This window comes from Pelophylax lessonae (assembly GCF_965119305.1).
Source record: "Pelophylax lessonae genome assembly, chromosome: 3".
NCBI lineage: Eukaryota > Metazoa > Chordata > Amphibia > Anura > Ranidae > Pelophylax > Pelophylax lessonae.
In genome coordinates, this window is record NC_138770.1 from 315,952,709 (window position 1) to 315,974,000 (window position 21,292).

At 47.9% G+C, this 21,292-nt stretch overlaps 1 protein-coding gene across 1 annotated transcript in view; it reads left to right on the forward strand.

Moving 5' to 3' along the window:
- LOC309551881 (matrix metalloproteinase-23-like) overlaps nt 1-21,292 on the forward strand; it is a gene marked incomplete at its 3' end in the record, with an annotated part of 47,846 nt that overhangs the window by 20,407 nt on the left and 6,147 nt on the right. The window contains exons 5-7 of the mRNA XM_082252596.1: nt 1,727-1,891; nt 6,841-6,933; nt 7,036-7,156. Of these exons, the coding sequence (XP_082108722.1) occupies nt 1,727-1,891; nt 6,841-6,933; nt 7,036-7,156 (379 nt within the window). The remainder of the gene's footprint in view (nt 1-1,726; nt 1,892-6,840; nt 6,934-7,035; nt 7,157-21,292) is intronic.

Below are 21,292 nucleotides of genomic sequence, written 5' to 3' on the forward strand. Positions count from 1 at the left end.
GGCATTTTTACATATGCCTAACCCTCCCAAGAGCCAGCCATCACTTGCATCAGGACTGAGGGCTTTTGACAGAAGTATTGAGGGAAGTTGCTGTAAAGTTTTCAGGAAACTATGTACAAGTCCCTGCTGGCCCCACCCAACAGCCACGATCTGCCTGCATTGCAAAGGGATCTAATCAAGAGATCACTGGGTTTAAAAAAAAGGTATGAAATACAAACGGATAGTTTTATCTGAACATTTCATTGACATGTTCATGGAGTGAGGGGACCAGGGAAAGCAAAATATATTAGACTAAATTTCAACTCTAAAGCAGACCTACACACTGAAAAAAATCCTTCTTCCTCTCCAATTCTCTCTTCCCCCTCCACTAAATAAAAATCACATACCTTTTTTTAACTTTTTCTTTTTTTTCACTTTACATAACCTGGCCCACCCCTCATCCTTCATTCTCTCCTAGTCAACAATTAGGTAATGCCTCATGGCATGTGCATGTCACAAATCCCAGGAAGCATTGGCTTCCATTCATGGAAGGAGGAGGAGGCAGGCTTAGTGGTGTGTCATTGGATGGCAGTGGCATGAACCCAAGAGTGATGGCTGCCTTCTGATGATGTCACAGAGGAAGATGGCAGCATGGGACCTGAGCAGTGGCAGCAGAAAGGCAGATAATCACAGGACAATGCTGGGTCTTCTGGGAGTATAAGTATCTGTATTTCCTTTTAGATAAATAGCAGCTTTACAAAAAATGTTCAATACACTGCATTACAGAAAAATTGAGTTACTGCATTGTTTCACATGCATTGCACTAATTCAGATGAATGTCATGAGTCATCAGGTAATTAATTTGCTTTTGTCTCAAATTTCTGTATTTTTCTTGACCAAAGCACCAGGACATATTAGGTGAGTTTGTCTGAAACTGTTAACGGGTCTGTGGTAGTGAGCCCTTGTAGATCCCCAGCTCAGGATTCCCCAGGGCGTGGATCTAAGCCCCAGCCTGCTTCTTCACCAGGGCCCCTGATGCTGGGGATGGATTTGCTGGAACCAGGTTACGGCCCCCAGTAAGGCCTGGCTAAAGATGTGGATTTCCGCCGGCATTTGCAGAGTAAGTAGCAGACTAATGATATACAAGAGACAAGCCGAGGTCAGGACAGGCAGCAAAGCAACACAGAAGGGAAAAACAAAGCCGGGGTCGGTACACCGTAAATCAGATGTAGTAGCCTAGGGGTATATGGATGGGAGCTAGAGAACAGTGACGTTGCTTAAGCAAGGAGCAGTGCATTGAGCATGTGTATATATAGGGAAGCAAACAGGGAGGTGACCCAGGAAGTAATAGACAGGAAAAGAATATAACCCACAGTGGAGCAGGTGACGCCCATAGGTGAACAGAGAAGCCAAACACCACATGTGAAAAGAAGCAAGATTGAAGCACTGCAGCAAGGAGGTAAGAGTATACATACAAAACCACAGGCTAACTTGTGACAGAAACAATGGGTGATAAAAATATGTTGTAAGTGTAAATTACAGCCCTTTATTTTATTTTCATCTTTAATAAATCTTCATATTCAGGAGTGACAAACGGCTTGACAAACGTTCTGGAGTTTATAGATTTGTGTACATCACCTTCTCCATGTGCCCCCATTTCCTCAACTCATTTATTCATACATACTCATCTTTCGGTATAAATTCTTTTGTCTGTTTATCACTGCATCTTGTCTATCTGTCATTATAGGTGTATGGTACAATGATCTAGTCCAGGTGGCAGCCCATGAAATTGGCCATGCTCTTGGATTGTGGCACTCAAATGATATTGATGCTCTAATGCATCCTAATGCTACGAATACAAGGACACGTCGCTTGGCACAGGATGATATCCTGGCAATTCAACAACTCTATGGTAATTATTGGACATCATTATCCAAGCTTACTTTTAGTAAAGGTCATATTGCAGCTTGGTAAATGCACCCAGAAATAGTGAAATTTCAGTACATGATCCAAAATACATATAGTTACTAAAACCTATGCAGACTAAAGTATTGACATTTAGTGGCTCAAAACATGGAATTGTATTCTGCTGCAATAAAATGGAACAATGAGGAATATTTTTGTCAGTCATATAAAAAAAAAAATAGACGAAAAATAGGGATACTTTAAATACTGAAAGCTAACTTGTTTTAGCAAAAAAAAAAAAAAAAAAAGCAAACAATGATTCCTCCAGTCCCACATTCCAAAGTTTTGTCCCTAGAAATGTTGCTGTTAGTCAGTGCAAAAAAAAAAAAAAAGTCCCCTTTTCTGTACATTCAATTTAATATTAGTAATTCATTCAATATTTACCTTACCCTCTTCTGCCCATGGTACCTAGAGAGCAAGGTTATACTCTTTCTGGCAGGACTCTGAAGAATATAAGGCAGCCTTAATCTCATAAGAATATACTGTTGGAATGAACTAGGGTCTGCTTGTAAAATTTGGCCTGGTGAAATCAAACCCAGTGATGGGAAAGACAGGGATATAGTACCGTATATACTCGAGTATAAGCCGACTCGAATATAGGCGGAGGCACCTAATTTTACCACAAAAAACTGGGAAAACGTATTGACTTGAGTATAAGCCTAGGTTGGGAAATGCAGCACCTACTGGACCCAACTGGACCACCAATAGACCCAAAACAGGGGCTGCAGGAATGGTGCAGGGGCTGTGGGCATGGTACAGGAGATGGTTCAGGCTTGGTACAGGCATGGCACAGGAGATGGTACAGGAGATGCAGTGCTGTGGGCATGGTACAGGAGAATCTCCTGTACCATGCTCCCAGCACTGCATCTCCTGAGGAGATGCAGGGGCTGCATCGGAGTCTCACTTACCTTTCGGTGAGCCGCCTTACATTAAAAAATGGTGCCGCCCGGCGCCAACAAGTCACCCGAGCAGCGGCGGTGCATGCACACTGACCAGAGAACAGGTAATTGAAACCGTGACTCGAGTATAAGCCGAGGGGGGCTTTTTCAGCATAAAAAAACATGCTGAAAAAGTCAGCTTATACTCGAGTATATACGGTAAGTATAAATCTAACTTTGTTTTCTTCAGATATATGGGGGAGGGGAATAACATGGTTATTACCAGGTACAAAACAATCGGCATAATAGGTAAAATTATGTAATAAATAATATAGAATATATAATAAATGATCCAAATATTTACCTGTTAATAACCATGTTATTTCCCTCCCTCATATATCTACATGAATAGGGATGGAGGCATCTAGCCCTAGATGGGCAGTGCCTCATATAAAGTCCCAACTTTTTAATTTTGTTTTGTCTTTGTTCTTGTGCTCTTCAGAGACATACTAAAAGTTAGTGATTTTTACAAGTAGACATTATAAGTAGACCTTGCATTGTACTGCAAGGTCTGCTTTAACATTCACTGACTTTAATAAGTTAAAATGTCCATGCATTTAGAAAAAAAAGACACTTTACTTCTCAGTATAAAACCCCTTGTCGAGTTTGTTTAGCTCTCTCTGATGACACTGCTGTTCATGATAGTGGGCATGGAGTAAGGGAAGACACAGGCACTATATTATACCCCTCCTGCTAGTTATTACATCTTGGAAGCTATCAGCGTCTAAGCGGAACTATGGGCAAAAATGTCATTAACATTAGCACATAAGTCTTTGTTTTTCTGAGTTCCCCTAAAACATAGTTGTATTACCTCTTGATCCGGCCAGTAAAGTGGACCATACACTGAAATTGGGACAATTCAGCAAGGAGCAGTTGAACGTTGTTCAGCCGGTGTCTGTCCCTTATTTGTGTGGATGGAGGAATATTTTAGGCTTATTGGCAACTTCGGCCAGTTCAATAAAAATTGTGTGTATGGCAGCCAGCTGTTAAGCTGGCTTCTGTCAGACACGCATGCTGGAAAACCATCAGCCGACCAGCCAATGGCTGAGAGCGCTGACTGGAGTTTTCTGGTGGGGGGGCCACCCCCTTGTTAGAACACAATAGCATAGCAGGGGAGATCGCTGTAATAACATTGGATTGTTAGTACAGCGGCTCCGACCAGAGCTGTCAGTTTTTAAGTTGAACCCTCGCTTAAACGAAAAAGAAACTAGTGATGTGTACTAGGCTTTAGTCTGTTAGTGCTGTGCAGCAATAGTAGCAGTATGAAGGCTGAGGCCAGTCATTTAACACTGACAGGGGTCCTTAAAGCAGAACTAAACCCTCCTATCCTTTACAGCCAAAGAAGCTGCCATCTTAGCCTCTGTTTGATCTGCAGTTGCCATGATGCTGCACACATGATTGGTTAGGAAACCAGCCATTTGATGGCTTAACAGTTCAGGATAGAGTGCAAGCAATTGTTACAGTTATCAATGAAGGCATGTCTTGAATGCAACTGTTTTGGGAAGCAGTTAAAGCTGAACTAAATTCCTAATACTAACCTGTCCAAAAGACCTGCGTCGGCACTGGAATCTTCTTGCGGAGGAGGCTGTCATCTCAGGACTCAGAGACCAGTAAGCTGTAAGCTGAGCTGCACATGCACAACTCAGTTTACATTGCTAGAGAAGATAGCGAGCAGACAGGTAGAGGGGGCATGTATCTTCTGTAATACAACCTACCTGCCTGCTTGCTGTTTCTTACAGTGAAACTTCAGTTCAGCTTTAAATGAATGGATTTAGTTTCACTTTAAAGTGGAACTAAACCCAATAATTTAACTGTTGACCAAAACAGTTACATTCATAACATGCCTTAAATGATAACTGTTACAGTTACAAGTATGCTTATGTTAGGTCTCAACTGAACTGTGAAGTCATTAGATGGCTGGTATCATAGTTGATCACGTGCAGTAGAGCCCTGTGCGGGACTGTTTTATTAAACCCGCACCCACTGAATGTATGACCAGGACCGCCTGTACCCGCAATGTTTGTGTTCCACTCCCGCCCGCACCCGCAATGTTTGTGTACACTCCCGCCCGCAATGTTTGTGTCCACTCCTGCGGTTTTGCCCTATACTCGCTGTATAAGACTACCCCCTCTTCTGAGGCAACACCATTTCATAACATCAGTGGAGCCATCACGTCCCTATTAAATATTTTAGCCCGCTGGATGTGCTCCAATATGTACTGTAGCTTCTGCTACATACAGAACTTCTCTATTATTAATAGTTTAGCCCACTGGATGTGTATACAGTAAGCTTTGGCTACTTACAGAACGTCCCTGTGCTGTAATACTCTTCGTGCCACACTGAGCCAATCACGGCAAGCTGTGTATTCTATTATTGCATACAAAGCCTGCTCGGATTGGCAAAGGTTGTATAAGCCCGCCTCTCTGACTCAACCAATCCGAGCAGGCTTTGTATGCATTAATAGAATACACCGCTTGCCGTGATTGGCTCAGCACAGTACATAGAGTATTACAGCACAGGGACGTTCTGTAAGTTGCCAAAGGTACTGTATACACATCCAGCAGGCTAACATTTTTAATAGGGATGTTCTATAACTAGCTGAAGCTACAGTACCTGGCGTATAAGATGACCCCTGATTTTTGGGGTATATTTTTTTTATAATAAAAAAAGTCGTCTTATACGCCGGAAAATACATTACACCAAATTGCACCGTTCCCCGCGGCTCTTCGCAAATTTTTTTGACTGCCCACCCCTGCCCGCAGCAGAGGTAAAACCGCCCGCTCCAGCAAGATTTGCATTGGGTCCCGTGGGTCCCGCGGAAGCCCAAACCCAATGCAGCCCTCTAATGTGCAGCACCATGGCAATTGCATATCAAACAGAGCCTAAAATGGCACTTTTCTTGGATGTAAAGAATTGGAGGGTTTAACTTTACTTTAAAATTGTTTATGCCAAAAGAAAATAAATAGTTCTATAATTGCTTAAAAAGTTTCATCTTCCTGCAGTCTTGTTGGGGAGAAATACAGAGTCAATATGTTACAAAAGTTCTCATACACCTACTAAAACGCAGCTAGGACTTTCATACTGGCTAAATAGAAAAATACTCTCCCACCCATTCATCAACCAATGGGTTTCTGCAATTATTGAAATTCAGAGAATGGAGGCCCTTACCTCCTAGCATCCGCCAGGGAGAAAAACTGCCAGAAAGAAAAGCAGGCTTTATGTCTTGACTGTAACTGGAGAAGCAGAACCTTAACTCTCCTCTGTCTAAAACAGGGAAATTAGGTTCCAGTGTGAATCAAAATCTGAAAATATTGTGGATGCATAAATTCCCAGGTTTTGACAAAGATCCGTTTTAAAATCATGAATTTGAGAAGGTTGCAGATGCCAGATCAAACAAGAAGTTAGAATGATAACAATCAGAGGTAATTTTAAAATAAAATATACCCCAGCACAGACCTGCCAGTAATACATTATCTTGCTTTATTTTGGGAAGAATCAGTAAAACTCTCTGCCAACAAAAAGAGACATGTCGGTGGATTTGTTAGACATCTGGTAGAAAAAAGCTTTATCAGTTAAAAAATGCTTTAAGTCATTAAACAACTGTTGTTCCATCTGGCAAGTTATAGTGAGACTGGGAATAAAATCACGTGTATTGTTGCTGTGTTAGGTTTTCTATCACCTCTGAACAACCATTCTCAAGGGAAAGTTGATCTGTTGGGATGATGGTGGTCATTATTGTTTCCCAAATATAAGGCATGGAACCAGTGCGCTCAATGTATAAACGTGCACTCAGAGAAGAAAAGTTTACATGGTAGTGCCCAAATCACCCATGTTAGGTCTGTGCATAAGGAAAAGCTGTTTTTTATGCATACAGAGTATACATTCATATCCATGCAAGGTAAACTAAAACAAATCATCTTCAGTTTCCAAATCCTTTCTTCATTTTTTTTATTTATAGGCTGTGTGGCTGGATCCACATGTCGGCTGCCACAAGTTCATAAAAAGTGTAGTGTGCAGAAACCATGTCACCCAAACTGCCATGGCTGTAAAGGTGAGGAAATGGTAATGTGACGTGACAAACTACAAAAATTACATATGGAGAGCTTAAGTCTGTAATGGTGTCATACTGATTCTGACACTTATTTCCTTTAAGAATCACCTAATCAAAGAACTACATCACACAAAGTCAAAGTGAAGATGCTTTACATTCCCAAGGGTGAATCTGTTACCATCAATTGTACCCATAACACACCCCAACCATGGCAGAGAATCAGGTGAGTTGTATTCGAAAGATACTTATTCTTGCATTTCACTATGACCAAATGGGTTGAGGTGGATGTCTCTTTTTGCAGTATTGAAACTAATAATGCTATTATAGCAGGCTGATGTCCCCATTACCCCCCCAGTAAAATTAAGGAAATTACTGAAGTGGCCTGTTCCTATATCATCAGAACATAATTGGTAATACTTTTAAAAGCTACAAGAAATGGGCAATTTGGGACTTTATGTGAGAATTGGCGAGCACTGTTCAGTGTCTCCATCCCTGTGAATAGTCAATTGAAAAGCAAGAGGGGATAAATGAAGGTGTGTGAAAAACAGCCGGTCCCTAGTTTGAAATACTTACCCACCAGTCTGCTAACAAACCAAAATAAACCTGTCTAACAATATAAGTTAAAAACGGGAGTTTAGTTAACACACATTTGCAAATGCATGCGGAAGCTGCAAGGCCGACAACAAGGCATCCTGCGTTTCTTGCAGAACCTAACACTAAATAACACTACTCAACCTGAGTGTCCAAGTGCCTTCACAAAAGGAAGTACATGCTTGCTAATGGATGGACGGGAAACAGATGGGATTGGAGACCGCCCAATCCTCCCCCACCTGCTCCAATCCATGACTGGCAATGAAAAACGCATGGCTGTACAAAAAACCATGGGGTGCAAACTAAATGTGATCAGCTGGGAAACACACACCCCCATCCCTTTAGTAAAGATGCCATAGGCAAATGGGGACTTTGAATGAGACACCCGCCTGTAAAGCAAGAGTCTCCATCCCTAGTAAGATACAAGAAATGGGCAATTTGGGACTATTTTCACAGGGATGGAGACACTGAGCAGTGCTCGCCAGTTCTCACATAAAGTCCCAAATTGCCCATTTCTTGTATCTTACTAGGGATGGAGACGCTTGCTTTACAGGCGTCAAGATTGAGGACACACACACCTGTAACAGGGAGAAACTCAGACTGTTTAGGTTACTCATACTCTCCTCTGAGGCTCTCCTCCAGAAATAAGGAATGTCCAGACATAGAGCCTTTTAATGTTCTTTACTTTTGGCAGAGGTGTAATGTACAGACCTTTATATGAAGACCTTCACTTTCACATTCTCTGTCCTGACATTCAAATTTTGCACGGAAAGAAGTTATTCGGATTCCGTGTTTGACCTGGATATTGCCAACATCCCTAAAGAATATGTCAAAAAAAAGACAGAGTTCCCCTGTGGGGTGGGACTTTGGCGGCAAAAACCAGGACTTGAGTATATTTAGTATAGAATTTTTTGAACAAATGTAATACACATAAAAGCAGTAACAAAGAACAATAAATGTATCAAAAACATGGCCATACATACGGTGCTGGAAGTGTCTGAGAAATGGTCCTGTCCAGACATCTCAGACACTTCCAGCACCAGAGACGCATCTATGGCCATGTTTTTATGATACATTTATTGTTCTTTGTTACTGCTTTTATGTGTATTGCATTTGTTCAATAAATTCTATACTAAATATACTCAAGTCCGGGGGCGTGGCCAGGAACGGCATGTGAGATGACCCATCTCACTGAGCTCCCGCTCAAATCCGTCCATTGATCCTTTCCCCGGTCTCCTGGAACACTTACCGGGTCTTGGCGGCATCCTTGTACCGTCGGGTACACATCTGTGCTTTCTCCGGCTGGTCTTCGGGCGATGCAACGCCGCAAATTGCGGGAGAACTCCGGGATGTCTGGGCCCCAAGATGGTGCCGCGCACGGCCTGCCACAGCGGACGAGAGGCTCAGAGAAACCCGCCACCTCCAGTAAGTCCACCAAGCCCCCGAAAAATCCACCCAAGGAGCCGCAGCGCGATATGCGCTATTATGCACAGAAGTCCCCTAGTTCGGTGGGGAAGGGGAAGCCTCCGGCCGCCAGTACCAGTATGTGTGCATCTGGCCCAGCCAGCCCAAGTGGGAGCGGCCCTGGAGTGGAGGACTGTGCTGATGAGGGTGAGGAGGAGATGGAGCAGGGTGACGAGGAAGCCGATGCGCAGCCTACTCTTGCCGATATCCTGCAGGCGGTTAACAGATGTAACGCCAATGTGGACCACCTCAAAAAGCAGTTTGGGGGCTTGACGGAAGCGGTGTCCCTTCTTCGGCAGGACCTCCAGAAGGTCAGGGAGCGCGCTACTGCTGTGGAGGGGAGAGTGAGTGATTTGGAGGACCAGTTACCCCCCCTGACCAGGGAGTCCCGCCATACTGCTGGCATGACCAGGGCCCTAGAACAACGGGCTGAGGATGTCGAGAACCGCCTTCGTATGTCCGTATTGTGGGTCTGCCTGAGAAAGTGGAGGGGAGAGACCCTACAGACTTTGTGGACTCTTGGCTCAAAGACACCTTTGGCGGGGATGCCTTCTCACCGCTCTATGCTGTTGAGAGGGCCCACAGGGTTCCCCCTCGTCCCCTGCAACCGGGCCGCCCGCCAAGCACCATGCTTGCCCGCTTGCTGAACTATCGAGACAAAGAGACTATCCTGAGACTGGCGAGAGAGCGGCGGGATATACAGTATAATGGTGTGCGGGTCTCGTTTTACCCGGATTTCTCAGCTGAGGTGCAGAGGAGCAGGGCGAAATTCTTCGCGGTCAAACAGCGACTACAGCAACTACAGCAACTACATGCCTCCTATGCCATGCTGTACCCTGCGAAGCTCCGAATTATTGCTGGGGGTCAACACCATTTCTTTGAGGATCCATCGGAAGCTTCCTCATGGATTGACCACAACGAGCACTCCCTTCGTCCTCGTCAGCCGCCTCCGGATGATGGTGTAGCCTGAAGATTCCTCCCTGGTGTCCTTCTGGGATGCTGAACCGGTGAATGCTGCTGTTTGGGGGGCTCTCCCCTTAGCCTAGATGTGGAAGCACCTGCAATTTTTTCTCTCTCTCCTGTTACCCCTTGCTTCCCCTTTTCCCCTGTTCTACTCCTGTGTTGCAGATGCTACTACCCTGGAGACCGTTGGGACTCATACCCCTGTTTGCTAGTTTGGAGCTGTAAGGTTCTGTCCATTCCGCAGAAACTTGGGTTCCTGTAAGTACTTGTGACTCATTTTTTTCTTTTTGCTTACCCCCCCCCCCCTGTTTTTTTTTTTCTCTCTTTTTTGTTTTTTTCTGTGGGGGATCAACGTATTTTTCTCCTCACTTGGACAGTATTTGGCTTCCTCGCCAGTGTGGATGGGACCTGTTGTCCTCTACATGGGAGGGGAGGCTGAGCTGGGGTGCTCCCCAGGGACGATGTCCGTGTCACCGGTGTCCGAGGGTCCTGGCAGTTGGACTCTGTGTGGCTGGTTGGGGCGCCCTCGGCCCGGTGCTCTGGTTTTTGCACTGTTTAGTTGGAAGGTCCTGTTGACCTCCTTGATTTGGAGTCCGAAATGTGCCTTTATTGTATGTCTAGCTAGTGATAGCCATGTTTTCTATCCTGTACCCTATAGTGTACAATTTCCGTTGCTTGGTGTCCTTGTCCTACCAGGGATTATGCTGCTCTGTCGCCCACCATGACTACTGTCCCGGTTATTTCCTGGAACGTTAGGGGACTGAGGGACCCACTCAAGCGCTCTATGGTTTCCTTGGCCCTGCGCAGGCATTTTCCAGCTATCTGTTCGCTGCAGGAGACCCACTTGGATGCTGAGTCGCGATCCTGGCTGCATTATGCCTGGGCGGGCTGGGAATACCACTCCACGCACACCTCCTACTCCCGTGGGGTGAGTGTGCTAATCCATCGGTCCCTTGACTTTCAGGAACATCATAGTCTAGTTGACAGTGAGGGGCGGTTTGTCTTTATTTACTGTAAATTGTATGCCATACACTGTGTCCTGGCCTTTGTCTATATTCCTTCCCCGTTCCATAGCGAGGTCCTTCGGAGGCTTGTGTCATATCTTGTGAGCCACCCGGAGGTCCCGGTCTATGTACTGGGGGACTTCAATTGTGTATTGAACTCTCGGCTGGATCGACATTCTTCGGCGTTGGGGAGTGGGGGCATGGGACGATCGGCCTTGGCAAAATTCGCTGAGGAACTGGGTTGGACGGACGTCTGGCGGCTCCGCAATCCGGAGACCAGGGTCTTTTCCTGTTTTTCTAAAACCCACACCTCTTTATCACGTATCGATCTATGCCTCTGCTCCTCTTCTGCTATTAGGTATGTTGACAAGGTTGATTACGCCCCCAGGGGTGTCTCGGACCATTCGCCTTTGGTGGTGTGTTTGGCTGTGCGCCCCTCAGCTACTCTACAAAGGGCGCCGTGGAAACTTAATGCTTTTTGGTTGCACTTGTTCCCTTCCCATGATAGGCTTAGAGAGGCCATGCGGGAGTTCTGGCAGGTACATAATGTTGCAGGGGAGCGGGGTGTACAGTGGGAAGCTTTCAAGGCCTATTTAAGGGGTCTATTTATCGGGGAGGTACAGGCCATTAAGAGGAATACAGCGGCTCTGGGGGTGCAGGCCGAGAGTTTGGTGTCTCGGCTGGAGGCCCGATACATTGCGGACCCTTCTGAGACTAACCGCGAGGACTGGCTGGCTGCTCAGGAGGCTCTGGTTCGGATGAATACCTCTGGGGCTGAGCGTCGGAGGTTCTTTCAACGGCAGGCTTACTATGAGGAGGGGGAATCCACGGGCAGATTGTTGGCCAGGATTGCTCACTCTCATCAAACGTCGCCGTCCATTGGGGCACTTATGAGTGATGAGGGTCGGGTCGTGAACACCCCGGATCAGGTTATGGAGGTGTTGCGGTCATTCTACGCCGCCCTATACCAATCCAGACAGGAGCACACTGCTGCGGAGCTCTCGGATTATGTAGATGCCATTTCCCTGCCCTGTTTGTCGGATTCGGAGAGAGCCGAATTAGAGGCTCCCCTTACCCTGAAGGAGCTTCAGACTGCGTCGGCTTCGTTCCCTAACTGTAAGGCTCCGGGGGAGGATGGGTTGCCGATGGAAATATACAAGAAATATGCGGAGGAGACGCTGCCACGTCTTCTGGAGGTCTTTTTGGAGGCCAAACGGAATATGAGGCTGCCACCTTCTATGTGTAAGGCTAATGTTGTCCTCCTTTTGAAGCCGGGGAAGGACGGACTGGACCCTGGGTCCTACCGTCCTATCTCGCTTCTACAGAGCGACATTAAAATCCTGGCGAAGGCTCTTGCACTAAGACTCAACCGGGTAGTTGCTTCTATTGTACATGCTGACCAATCGGGCTTTATGCCACATAAATCGACGTCCATTAACCTGCGCCGCTTATTCCTTAATTTGCAGTCCCCGGCGGATAATGGAGGCAGTAGGGCATTGCTCTCACTGGACGCGCAAAAAGCGTTTGACAGTGTGGAGTGGGACTACTTGTGGGTGGTCATGACCAAGTTTGGCTTTGGTGAGCACTTTATTTCCTGGGTGAAGCTATTGTACCAGGCCCCGGTGGCCGCTATCAGGGAGGGTGGCGGGGTGTCCCGTCCCTTCTCCCTGTTTAGGGGAACTAGGCAGGGGTGCCCCCTGTCCCCCTTAATCTTTGCCCTGGCGATAGAGCCTCTAGCTGCCCTGATTAGGTCCAACCAGAACATAGTGGGGTTCCGATATGGCACCTTGGAGGAAAAGATCATGCTATATGCGGATGACACCATGCTTCTATTGGGTGATACCTCTGGCTCTCTGAAGGAGGCTATGGAGGTTGTTACTACGTTTGGCTCGTTCTCGGGCCTGCTTATTAATTGGTCCAAGTCCTCCTTGATGCTACTCGATGATCCCCAGGGTTCCCAGGTGGTGGGGGTGACGGGAATTCCTGTCTCCACTGAGTTTCGTTATTTGGGGGTGCAGGTGACCCCACAGCCCTTGGACTATGTCCGCCTTAACCTAACTCCCCTCCTTGCCCGCTTCAGGGATAAGATAAAAGTCTGGTCTAGGTTACGCATGTCACTGGTGGGCAGAGCCAACCTCATAAAAATGATTCTTATGCCTCAGCTGCTGTACGCCCTTCACAACTCCCCGGTCGTAGTCCCTCTACGACTATTTCAAATTGTCAACACTATCTTTAGATCGTTTCTGTGGCTGAGTAAGAGCCCTCGTATAAAGTTGGAACACCTTCAGCGGCCTAAGGAGTTTGGAGGACTAGCGGTTCCGAATCCCTGGTTGTACTATTTAGCCTCCCAACTTCAGCTTATTGCACGGGTCATGAGTGAGAAGGGGGAGGGGTCGATTGCGAGCCTTGTAGCACACGTCGTGGGCAGGGGGGATGTGGCGGCCCAGTTGGAATCCTTGCAGTTTGGGAAGTCTAGTAAGCGCTATCCGACCTATGTCCTTATGCAGAAGGCCTGGAACAAGGCTCGTCAGCTGCAGCAGGTACTGGGATATACGGACTATAGCCCCATCTGGAAAAATGCCAGATACCCGGAGTTGGCTGGACTGCCGTATGGGGCTAAATGGCTGGGACATGGCATCTCTCATATGACTCATATATTCCGAGGCGGGGCGCTCAGGTCTTTTGTTGCACTTCGGGAGGAATTTTGTCTCCCCGAGTCCATGCGCTTTTACTATGTACAGCTGGCACATGCCGTTAAGGCCCAGGGGGGGGGGGATGATCTTTGGACTCACTTTCCCGCCCCGATATTTCATTTTATGTCTACTGTAGCTTCTTTTAAGGGTTTTATTTCCCATTGCTATTCCCTTCTAATGAGCTCCTTTATGGATCGGCACCCCCTTCGAGTGGTTCCCCGGTGGGAGGCGGATGTGGGGGTATTTGAGGATGAACAATGGGTGGAGGCTCTACAGGCTGTGCAGCTGAGCTCTCTAAATGTGGCTCAGAGATTGTCTCAACTCTACATTTTGTACAGGACGCACTACACACCGGCTCGGCTGTTCAGGATGGGGAGGAGAGATTCTCCCACTTGTGGTCGCTGTATGCGGGACCACGGAGACTTAATGCACCTTCTTTGGCGTTGCCCCAGGCTTCATATCTATTGGAAGGGGGTACTTACGACACTCTCGGGGGCCTTCGGGGTTATGATTCCGGAGGACCCTAAGGTTTGCCTGTTGGGTATTCTTGGTGGGGTCCAGGCCCCTGAGCTGGCTCTGCAGGCCATCAGGCGGGCTCTGTTTCAGGCGAGGAAACTGATACTGAGGCGATGGATTTCACCGAGGGCCCCACTGGTTAAGGAATGGGTTGCGGCTATGGGTGACACACTCAGACTGGAAAAATATATATATCAACATAGGGGCAACGCAGGTAAATTTGACCGCATATGGGCTTCCTGCGCCAGGTCTTGCCCCGGTGGAGTTGGTCCTGAACAGCCTACTGGCAGGGGTGGGGTGAGGTCTGGGGATTATTGCTACATGGGGGATTGGTGTCTGCCCTGCTTATGGCTACTGTGGCTGGTGGGGATACGGGGACGATTGGGACGGATTATTGTACATTTTCATGTTGGTTATGGGGGTCTCTGCTGGAAAATGTGTATACTGTCACTACAGGCTTTTTCATGTACTTGTGTATTGTGCGTGTTCTGGACTCTGTACTTTTGTTTTGTTTTTTGTGTTGATGTTTTGCCTGACATCTTTAATAAAGTTTTTGCCTGATTAAAAAAAAATATACTCAAGTCCTGGTTTTTGCCGCCAAAGTCCCACCTCACAGGGGAACTCTCTCTTTTTTGACTTTTTTTCAAATTTTGCACAGTGCATCCCCAACACAAGCTTAGAATGGCCACTCCACTTTTCCAAAGTCCTCACTGCAGGTTCTCCTTAGGTGGGTTCTCCAAATGAGCTAGTAGAGGCCTACCCCAAAGTGTTCTCAGGCTACAGGATTACTATGTTAATGTACCAGGGGTAGCCTACATAAGGCATACTAGCTCCACCTACTATATTAACTCAGGGAAAGGACCTTGCTAAAAGGGGTACCAGCCCCTACTTACAAGTGACCCTAGCCAGCTAGTATTTTTGCCATGAGTCGATTAGTTGCATAGTTTAAATTAGCAAACAAGCTAAAAAGGTGTCCAAACGATAATGAAAAGCAAAGTTTCTCTATTGTCCTACAGATGCAGCCTCATCTCCATGAGCTGAGTGGGTTTATGCTCCTCCCATCAGGAGTAGTCTAGGCAGGAAAATTTGAATATACACGCCCAGGGGGCTGTCGCTCTAGGCATAAACCCCCACTGCACAACCCACCACATCAGTTTGTTTTTTGCCTAGAAAAGGAGTAGACCTAGGTTTCCTGCTGGGACTCTGGTCTCAGTTTTTTTTATTATTTTTAGAATATTTTATTTTTATTTCTCTTTACTCACTTGCTAGCTAGTGTTCAGGGAAGAATTTTCCTGGTGATCTACAAGCAACAATGCCGGCTGGGGCTTCGTACTGGATAATCTATATCCTTATGCCCCCCACCAGTCTGGCCTACGAGCGTGAGCAGGTTATAGTTCCGACCTAGGCCTAGCCACGACGGTGCCCCTTTGTCCGGAGGGGAACAAGCCTGCGAGCAGATGCCTCGCTGGGATGCAACGCCCTGGAGTTGCAGTGTACCCCTCGGCTGGCAGCCTGCCTGGAGCGAAGCCCACCCGGTCCATGGTATGGTGAGTAACTGTGCCCCCCTTTCCCCTGCTGGCCTTGGGGGGGATGTAGGCCCTCCCCTTGGGATAATGGGATTTGTGCCTCCCAAGAGATCCCCCTGGTCTGCCCGGTGCCTGGTCTGTGTGTCCTTCCCTCTCCCTGTTCCTGCAGGGGCTGTGTGTCTGGAGAGCTCTGGCGCTTTGGGGAGAGGGGGGGGGGTGACAACCATGGCATGGCTTGCTGGTCCCTGTTGTGGGTTCTGAGGCCTTCATGTGTCGGTCCCTAGCCACATGGTGCGCCATGGGAGGTGCTATCTTTGATGTGGGCAATGAGATTTTTTTCCCTGCCGCTTCCTATTGTTTTATATGGGCATCTATTTTTGTGTAGCCCTGGTGCTTTATTCGGCAGTGTATCCTTATCAGGCGACATCACTTCATGTGTGGTCATTTCCTGCTGCTGCTGAGCTGAGGTCACTTCCTGCCTTTCTCTCCATGCTGTGGAAAGATTCAGGAGGACGTGTGTCCGAGGTGGTACAGTATTGGGGATCTCTGTGGGCATTTCCTTGCACTTTCTGGAATATCACCCTTCGACCCACTCTGCGACTCCCCGACAGTCCGGATTGCAGTCGCTGGCCACAATTTCAGCTGCCCTGGAAAGCCTGGCGACTAAAGTTGATTTAGTCATAAAAAGGTTGATAATCATGAAATAGGTTGATAGGGTCTGATGGTCTCTACCTTCAACGCAGTCCCGTTTGCTCAGCCTCACACGAGACAGCTGTAGAAAGAGATTCTGTCAAAATGGAACGGAGAGCCTCGGTCATTGGACCAGAAGATTCAGGTGAGCCATCTCACAAAGTCGGCTCTCTCTTGGTGGCTCCAGTAACCTGTCCTGTGCCAAGGCAAGTCCTTCCTGCCGGTGTTTTGGATGGTGCTCACCACGGACGCCAGTCTGTCAGGCTGGAGTGGAGTGCTGGGGAAGCTCTGTGCCCAGGGGACTTGGGCGTCAGAAGAGTCTTCCTTGCCGATTAATATTCTGCAGCTGAGAGCAATCAAGCTCTGCCTGCTTCACTGGACAAGTCGGCTACACGGCTCTCTGGTTCGGGTCCAGACGGACAATGCCACGGCCGTGGCTTACATCAATCATCAAGGGGGGACCAGGAGGGCCCTGGTGGCCAAGGAGGTGGCCAAGATTCTGCTATAAGCGGAACACAATGTTCCGGTTCTTTCCTCAGTTCACATCCCGTGTAAGGAGAATTGGCAAGCGGATTACCTGAGTGTTGCTGTGTGTTGGATCAGGGGGAGTGGTCCCTGCATCCGGAGGTGTTTCATCTCCTGTGGGCCTGGCGGGGGACTCCGGAGGTGGATCTGTTTGCGTCTCGCCTCAACAGCAAAGTTCAGAGGTTTGTGGCCAGGTCTCAGGATCTTCTGGCTGACGCCACAGATGCTCTGGTGGCTCCTTGGAGTCAGTATCGCCTGATATATGCCTTCCCTCCGCTGGTTCTCCTGCCCAGGGTTCTTTGCAGGGTGGCGATGGAAGGCGTTCTGGTCATTCTGGTGGCTCCAGACTGGCCTCAGCGGTCTTGGTATGCAGAATTGGTAAAAATGGACGTGGATCCTCCATGGCGTCTTCCTCTGCGAGATCTTCTATCTCAGGGACCGATTTTCCATCCTGCTTTACGGTCGCTGGTTTTAACGGCTTGGCTGTTGAAAGCAAGGTGTTGAGGGATAGAGGTCTCTCTGATTCAGTGATTCCTACCCTTTTGAAGGCCAGGAAATTGACCTCTAGGAAGATCTATCATTGTACGTGGAAATTGTACATTTAATGAGGTGAATCGCTGCAACTGCACCCTCGCTTGTCCTCTATAGCTAGGGTTCTGGCCTTTTTGCAAAAAGCGGTTGAGCAGCGCTTAGCCTTGGGGACTATCAAGGGCCATTGGCTACTCATAGCTTGATTCGCACCTTCATTCAGGGGGTGCGTCATCTGGCCCCTCCGAGGAGATCCCCGTTACCTCCATGGGATCTTAATTTGGTCTTGTCTGTTCTTCAAAAGCTTCCTTTTGAGAATATTAGGGAAATTTCTCTGCTTTGTCGCGGAAGGTTGCTTTCCTAGTGGCTATCACTTCTGCCCGCAGCGTCTCTGAGTTGCCGGTCGTTGTCCTGTCGTTCGCCCTAATTTTGTAGTTCACAGGGATAAAGTGGTCCTCTGACCTAATCCGTCCTTTCTTCCGAAGGTGGTGTCGGATTTTCACCTGAATGAAGACGTGTTGCCTTCCTTATGTCCTAAGCCTAAACATCACAAAGAAGTTGCCTTGCACTCTCTGGATGTGGTTCGGGCGATAAGGGTTTATCTGATGATTACTGAGTCCTTCAGGAAGTCGGACTCTCTTTGTCCTTCCAGACGGTCCTCGCAAAGGTTTGGCTGCGTCCGCTGTGACCATTTCGAGATGGATCAGGCAGACGGTTGTTCAGGCTTATTCAAACAAGGGTCAGGTTCCTCCTTTCCCTGTGAAGGTGCATTCTACTAGAGCGTTGAGTGCCTCTTGGGCTTTTCGCCATCAGGCCTCTCTTGTACAAGTTTGTAAGGCAGCGACTTGGTTGTCTGTGCACACCTTTACCAAATTTTACAAGGTGGATTTGTTGGCATCTTAGGATGCCTCTTTTGGCCGCAAGGTTTTGCAGGCTGCTGTTTCATAAGAGAATGTTTGTTTATACTTCTCTTAGGGGTCTTTTACCTGGGTAAACTCCTGTTTGATTGAGTTCCATGTTGCCCGGTTGGCTAAGTTTAGCCTTTTGGAGTTGACACCACTGTCTGGTTGCGTTTTTCCCACCCCTCATGCCTATACTGCTATGGGACGTCCCACTCAGCTCATGGAGATGAGGCTACGTCTGTCGATGGAAATAGAGAAAATAAGATTTGTGTAAGACCTTATTGTAAAATCTTTTTCTCTGATGTCCATCGACAGACGCAGCACCCCCCCTCTGTTTGGGGTTGGTTCTGTTGTCTTGACTGCTTTTAAACAAAACTGATGTGCTGGGTTGTGCAGTGGGGGGGGGGTTTATGCCTGGAGGGACAGCCCCCTGAGCGTGTATATTCAAATTTTACTGCCTAGACTACTCCTGATGGGAGGAGCGTAAACCCACTCAGCTCATGGAGATAAGGCTGCGTCTGTTGATGGAAATCCGAGAAAAAGATTTTACGGTAATCTTATTATTTGGATATTGGCATTGAAGTTAATTAAAATTTTATGGTGAGTATTTTCTTTCAGATGTATGTGAAATGTGTAAGTCATATTATACGTACCATACATAAGGCAAGCAGACCTGGTGGTGTTATAAGCGCGGTGGGGGTGTCCCTTAGCAGGGTTGTTTTGCACTTTTGTGGGGTACCCTTTTAATTCTCATGGAGTCCTTGGAGCACATTTCCCCACCTGACCCCCTCTCAGAGCCTGCGGGCCCTTCGGGTCCCAACCATCCATTGATGCACTGACGGCGGTCCTGGAGTCCTTTGTGTAATGGGTGGAGGTGGCTTTTGGGCGGAGGGGGTAGTAAAAAGCGCCCCCCACCTTCCCCTGCTTTATCTGTCTCCTCAGATTCTGAATCTGATCTGGCCGCCACGGACGGGGCCCGCCCTGAGGGGTCTGCGGCCACGCGCCCTAAGTTCTCAGAAAAGGATGATTCCTCCACTCCTGTAGCCTCACACGAAAAGGCGCTGGTGGATGCACTGATTGTGTCTGTGCATGAGACTTTAAAAATGGAGGACGCAGCTGAAGCTGCGGCGGAGGCACCAGTTCCCTTTGGCACTCACAAGCCATCTACAGCGGCAAAGGGGTTTCTGTTTCCTTCCTATTTTGACAGATTTGTCGCAAAAAAGTGGTAGCTTCCAAAATGTCCCTTTGTGGTCCCAAAGCATTTCGCAATGAGGTACCCATTTTAAGAGTCCCTCCTTAAGAAGTGGACTGTTCCACCGGTGGTGGATCCCCTGGTTTCAAGGTTGAATAAGGCAACCATGATTCTGGTAGAAGATTCACCGGCTTTTCAGGATCTGGCTAACATAAAAGGCGGAGGCTGTGGCCCGCAGTATGTTCACTGTGGCCGGCTCGGCACTCAGACTGGTCTTCACCATTGCCCTGGTGTCACAAACTCTTACCGAGTGGGCTAAGCTTTTTATGCCGTGACATAGAGGGTGAGCAGCTTCCCCCTGCCTTTAGAGCTGGCTGACCAGTTGGTCCATGGGCTTCAGTTTATCTCTGATGCCTCTTTGGATGCAGCTCCCCTGATTTATTAGACTGTCTGTTTCAGCAGTGGTCCTTAGGCGTGTTTTGTGGCTCAAATGTTGGTCTGCGGACCAGACCTCTAAAAAAGCCTTAACCGATCTTCCTTTTCAATTAGATCGCCTGTTTGGAGCTACCCTGGATGATATCATTAGGAGTCTCACAGGGGGGAAGAGCACCTTTCTTCCACAGGCTAGTAAGGGTAAGGAACCTCGTCACAGACGTGGCCCATCTTTCTCGGCTCACAGGAAATTTTTTCATCCCTCAGGGTCGGCTGACAAGGGTTCAAAGCCTTTCAAGACCTCTTTGGGAGGATCCAAGCGAACGTGGTCTGGCAAGTTCAAAGCGGCTTTCTCCAGACCAGACAAGGCTCCTTCTGCATGAAGGTGCACCCTCACTCGTGCCTGGGGTGGGGGCAAGGTCTTTGCTGGTTTCCGGACCCGTGGACCTCCTTGGTGCAAGACAAGTGGCGCCACGAAGTGATACAGTCCAGCTACAAGATCGAGTTTCGTTCTTACCCTCTGGAGAGGTTCCTTCCAATGTGCGTCCGCCCCTGGACCCATTGCAAGCCCTCTTTGTGGCGGTTTTATTCAAGCCTGTTCACGGTCCCGAAGAAAGAAGACAAGGTGCGTCCAATTCTGGATCTCAAGGCCCTAAACTGCTTTGTGACGGTACAGAAGTTCAGAATGGAGTCTGTTCGCACGGTGGTGGCACCCTTGCATCAGGGGGATTTGCTTACCTCCATCGACATCAAGGACGCTTACTTACACATTCCAATATGTGTCTCTCACCAATGCTTCCTCCGCTTTGCTGTGGGAGAGTAGCCTTATCAGTTTGTGGCATTACCCTTTGGTCTCACCTTTGCTCCTCGGGTCTTCACAAAGGTGTTGGCTCCGGTGCTGGTGTGGTTACGTCAGCGAGGAATCGCAGTGCTGGGCTACCTGGACAACCTTCTCTTGCGAGCAGAGTCTCCTACTGCTCTGATGGACAACATGGACATCACTATACAGACTCTGAGGGATTTTGGCTGGTTTCTGAATTTTCAGAAGTCCGCTCTGGTTCCTTCCACAAAACTGGACTATCTGGGTCTGACTCTGGACTTTGCTCTAGCCAGAGTGTTCCTTCCTCTGGACAAACTTTAGAAGTTGCATGCTGCGATTCATCTCTTGCTGTCCAGCAGGTGGTCGCCTCTCTTGACTTGCATGAGGGTGCTGGGCCTGATGGTTTCTACCTTCGAGGCGGTTCTGTTTGCACAGTTCCATAAGAGTTCCCTGCAAAGGGAAATCTTGGCAAAACGGGACAAATGTCCGAAGTCTCTGGACAATCAAATCCGG